At 42.3% G+C, this 4,986-nt stretch overlaps 1 protein-coding gene across 1 annotated transcript; it reads right to left on the minus strand.

Annotated features, from left to right (window-relative positions):
• Positions 1–1,943: 1,943 nt before the first annotated feature.
• On the minus strand, positions 1,944–3,031 carry LOC108777072 (uncharacterized). The gene is made up of 3 exons (XM_018543868.1): positions 2,685–3,031; positions 2,435–2,639; positions 1,944–2,324 (listed from the first exon to the last, which is right to left on the minus strand). Exons 1-3 carry the CDS (start codon positions 3,029–3,031, stop codon positions 1,944–1,946), a joined length of 933 nt encoding a protein of 310 aa, XP_018399370.1.
• Between the last annotated feature and the right edge of the window lie 1,955 nt (positions 3,032–4,986).

The raw sequence follows: 4,986 nt of genomic DNA on the forward strand, positions 1-4,986 counted from the left end.
CCGCCGCGACATTCTTTTGTAGCGACGGCTCTCGTAGCTGAGATGGCCTTGGACTTTCGGAACACCCCTCCAAATGTTCTGAAAAAAAAAATTAATTTTACATGTATGTTATATGTATAATTCATGTATAATTTATAGTTAACTTACCATTGGTTCAATCAGAATCCCCACCTCATTTCGCAATTGCATGCGAACGATCGGCTCATTACCAACTCTAAGGTGCTGCAAATAAAAATAAAAAAAGTTATAAATTAAGTATACATTAAATATTAAATATATTAAATATATGGTTCACACCCTAATCTGGTCCCGCAGTTGTAACTCAGCTACAGGTTTGTCATGTACCGTGAGATACTAAAAAATAAAAAATTATAAAAGATCATTCAGTCTATATTTATTATTTTTAATATATTAAATATATTAGAAAATCTTACCGCCCGAACCGGATATTCATATGTAATGTGTAAGAGTTCATTTAAATTAGCCATTATTTATTTTCTAAAAATCACTGGACTACTGACGGAACTACTGACGGAACTATACTGACAGCACCGCACACTGACAACTGACTGCGAGAGCTGTGCGAAGTTTTATATTAACAATATACGTGACAATATGATATCATCCTTCGCCCAAGATGCCACGTGCAACGCCTCGGTTAAAGATATATTATCTTAATCAAAAGTATACCTCAGATAAAAAAGTATACGAGAAGACATCGCGCGAGGAGACATCGCGCTCAACGATTCAACGAAGAAACTTGAGCATTTTGTCCATTGCAGCATTTGAAACACATATTATGTATATATTAAACAGCTATTAAAACAGCTATTAAAACAGCTACTAAAACAGCTATCGAAACGGGGCTATCGAACAGCTATTGAAAAGCTATTGAACAGCTATCGAACGGCTTTCAAACCGATATCAGTACACTGTAAACAGCTATTGAACAGCTATTGAACAGCTATCGAACCGCTATCGGTACACTGTAAACGGCTATTGAACAGCTATCAGACAGCTATTGAACAGCTATCGAACTGCTATCGGTATACTATAAACAGCTATCGGTACACTGTAAACGGCTATTGAACGGCTATCGAACGGCTATCGAACAGCTATCGAACTGCTATAAACAGATATCAAACAGCTATCGGTACATTGTATACAGTTACCAGTCTACTTTTGACTTATATCTATTATGTGGGTGATACGGGTAACGGAAATAAAACGTATTTATTTAAAAAATCTTACATTTATTTTAAAAAATCTTACAATTATTCCTGGTGTTGCGACCACCGGTTGAATATTTTAAATACATTTTGCAAAGCACAATTCTTAGCGTGTCTTCCACACCGTATTGTATTACATGCATCTAAGCTACGTAGGGGTTCTACATCTTCATAATGCGCATCTAGAGTTTCAACGACTACATTATCGCAATCAAGTATATTGGATAGCCATTGTCGTTTTTCAAGCCCCTTTACATATACGAGAGATTCATCGTCTTCTGTTACAGCCTCTGTGATTAGACGTTTCGCCATGCTGTACGGGACCACCCCGTCTTCCCATCGCAATCCATGGTGATAAGCACTCAACCAGGAAGCGCAAGATTTGTCAGTAAATTCCATGGCATAGGACATGAAAAAATGTAGTGTGTGATAACAGTTCCTCTTCTGAGCATTGCTACTTCCTTGACGATAAATTTCTTGCCTACGACGAATCCTTGTAGATCCACAAACGTTGGTATGATCATGACGAGCATTTATTCGAAACTGCACTCATATCAGTGTTAATCTCTCTTAAATTGAAGATAATTGCTGACGGTGCGATTTACATAATCTTGCGCACTACGTTGGACAGCGGGCAGTATTCGATAACACGATCGTGTATGATGAGGCAATAGGCGGTGGTATTGGCGGGTACATTCTCCTTGCAGTCAAATTCTATTCGTACATCCACGGTAGCGCTCTTGACGGATTCGTTTTGTCGCGAGCAGTCAATGACAGCAAAGGTCCTTTCTCGATAAACGAAAGTACATTGAGCAGCGTTTCGAAGCAGTCGATTCCGTAATATGCCTTACGAAAACGCGCGTACATATCAAACAGGAGAGCGTATCCCTTTTGGTCGAAATCGAGATTCAAATCACCGTACGGATAAAACTCTGAATTGAGATAAAGCTTCACATTACTCAATTTACAATCATCAAACACGCTCGCATCTTGAGACATGATATTCTTTCGACCGGTCTGAAGAGCAAAGATAACGTAACGCGGCTTCTCGAGTTGAGTCGCCGTTTTGACAGCCCATGAATGTTTCGTCGTACTCTGTAACAGAGGATACTCGTACAGATACCATGAGTAAAACTCATACTGAGATAACAACCGCTTTTCATTGCTCGCAGCATTGATAGTTTATTGATCTCGTTTAGCATAACATGAGGCATTCGCCATTGCACTTTGATCAGTTCAAGCTCCGGTTCCGTCGCTGAATTTCCCAGTATACAATTGTTATCGTTGCGCGCTTGTATCAAAATCAATTCATGACGAGCGTTAACAATCACGCGTTTGTAATCCTCGCAAAAGCCCAACAGCATGTTGAGCGGTACGCAAAAGTTAAAGTAACCTTCCGTTATGTCGGATCTAGAATTTCACCAAGTGTTTAGCGCAATCAAAGACTTGTCATACGTCAACGATACATAGTTCTTGAGGGTACTGGTAATTCCAACATTTCTGTTGCGATCAATCTCCACACTATTGAGTTCATACCGAATTTCATCAAACATGAACGCTATGCAATTATTTCCAAGCGTTGTTGGCGTCTCATCATCCTTCTTCTTCACAGTCAATCTTCCTTCAATGTAGAGAAAACTTTCGCATGGCAACGTGTATAAATCCTGCTGCTGTATAGGTATTCGTATCTCGTCGCTATGTCCAAACGTTGTATTGGCGTATGGATTGTACGTATGAAATTCAAACTTGACGATGCGATCGTCAAAGATCGGCTCACCGACAATGTTCAAAATATCAGCCATTTCGTACGATAAAACCCAACGACTTTAAAAATGCAACGTTGGACGCACTGAGTCTTTTTCTAAATGAAATCTCTCCGTTAAAATCTCTGGTCTGTTTCGGTTGTTCATTCAGCACAAGCATCTCACGTTAGCGCCGTCGTCTTCGTACATGCAATCTAACGGTAATCTCCTCTCCACGAAAATCGAGCAATCGGCCGTCTTGATCCACCACGCGAATCGTCAGATCCGTAATGCTCCGTACGACGATCGGAAGGTAAATGATTTGCGTCGGCCTTTCCGATATTTTATATCCTGGTGGGACAATCGGTGAAAGCTCGTGTATCGTGTGCACGCACTTGTCTTTGCTGTACGCACCCGCGGTCACGTTGCACTCGATACGAATAATGTTTACGTTGATGATATTTATTGGCACGTCCGACTCATACCACTGTTGCGGTTCGAGCACGCGATTCGATGAAAATCCCAATAGCGGTCCAATGCTGTAAGGTTTGGCGAAATTTATCGAATATGCACATTTGATTTCACTCTTCATCGTATTGTTGTTGGCGCGAATTAGCAGTGGATACTCGTCATCCTCCTTGCGCTTTGCGTCACGTGAATGTAAAATTTCACGCTTTAAATACCGTTCTATATCGCGCAGTTCGTATGATCTTTCGGGAATCACAATTTCCTCATTGTCGAAATAAAACTTGTTGCTTGTTGAATTTACATTCGGTAGAGTATAATACGTTTCAAAGTCAGTTAGACCGAGCTCGTAATCGCCATCGCTCAAATCTACCGCCGGAAAATAGCTCACGGCTAGAACACTACTTTTGCCCGTCAGCGTAAACGTCAGCGACATGTTTGAACGAATACTGAGTTAAACCGCGCAATGTCAGTCTTTAAATTGTTTATCACTCGTCCGTAGAAACTGTAGACACAACTGTCCGCAATTGCTCTGATTGTAACGTTGATAAGGTATGTGATTGTATTGGATTACACAGTTTGTTAGATATCGCTCGAGTTCCTTCGACGGTCGGAGGTTACCAAAACTGTCGAAATATGACACGATTCCCCCTTTTCGCGTACGCTACCCAATGCGTACCGGGTCCCTCTGCGTTGTCCAGATTCACGAAACCGCTCTCGTTTCGATGTACTCCTTCCACCGGTAATGTCGTACGCATAAAGATACCTCTGAAATACGGAATGCGCATACGTTTTGCAAGTTGTAGCAGTTGCACGTTGGTAGTTACACCCGTTGGTATTTTTAACGTCTCATGGACGTTTTTTTTTTTCTCTTTACTACTCCTCGTCCACGCTTGTAGGGAGCGAGATAAACACCGTGACCTTCCATGACGCGATTATGACGTTGCATTTCTTCCAGCTGACGCTCCGCTGCTCTGTTATCATTTACAGCCTTGGCGACTCCCGCCGCTCCACTGACCAACGACCCGAGGACGCCCAGCAGCGGAAGAACAGGCAAGATACCGTCGCGTTTCGCTATCGGAAGTATCCTCTTACTCTTTCGCTTCTTTGTTTTCAATCCCATACCCATCTTTGTTTTAGCCTTCATAGCCGCCCAAACAGCTGTGGCGGCGTCTCTCTCTGTGAGAGATGAATCTCTCGCGATAATGCGTTTCCGCGCCTTTTCAGCGAGTATATTATCAGCCACGTGCCGTTCAGTGAGACTTGTTGTGCGAATACGCTATATCGTGTTCGCGACACGCCGTGTCCAATGGGTTAATACCTCTGTCGTCTCTAGCTAATCGTTTCTCCAAACGCGTCCCCGGTCCACAAAACTGGTAACCGGGAATGTGCAGTTCGAAAGGAAGTGCGTTTATCGCTTTATTTAACAAACCTCTGCCTCTTGACGGCATTCGCTACAATCCTTTATCAACGGCGCTGGACCGTCGATATGCGTTTGATGACTCGGCAAATTGTAATGCTTCAGACACCGACGGTGTCGTTGTACCTCC

The sequence above is a fragment of the Cyphomyrmex costatus genome, unplaced genomic scaffold, assembly GCF_001594065.2.
Source record: "Cyphomyrmex costatus isolate MS0001 unplaced genomic scaffold, Ccosl1.0 scaffold406, whole genome shotgun sequence".
Taxonomy (NCBI): domain Eukaryota; kingdom Metazoa; phylum Arthropoda; class Insecta; order Hymenoptera; family Formicidae; genus Cyphomyrmex; species Cyphomyrmex costatus.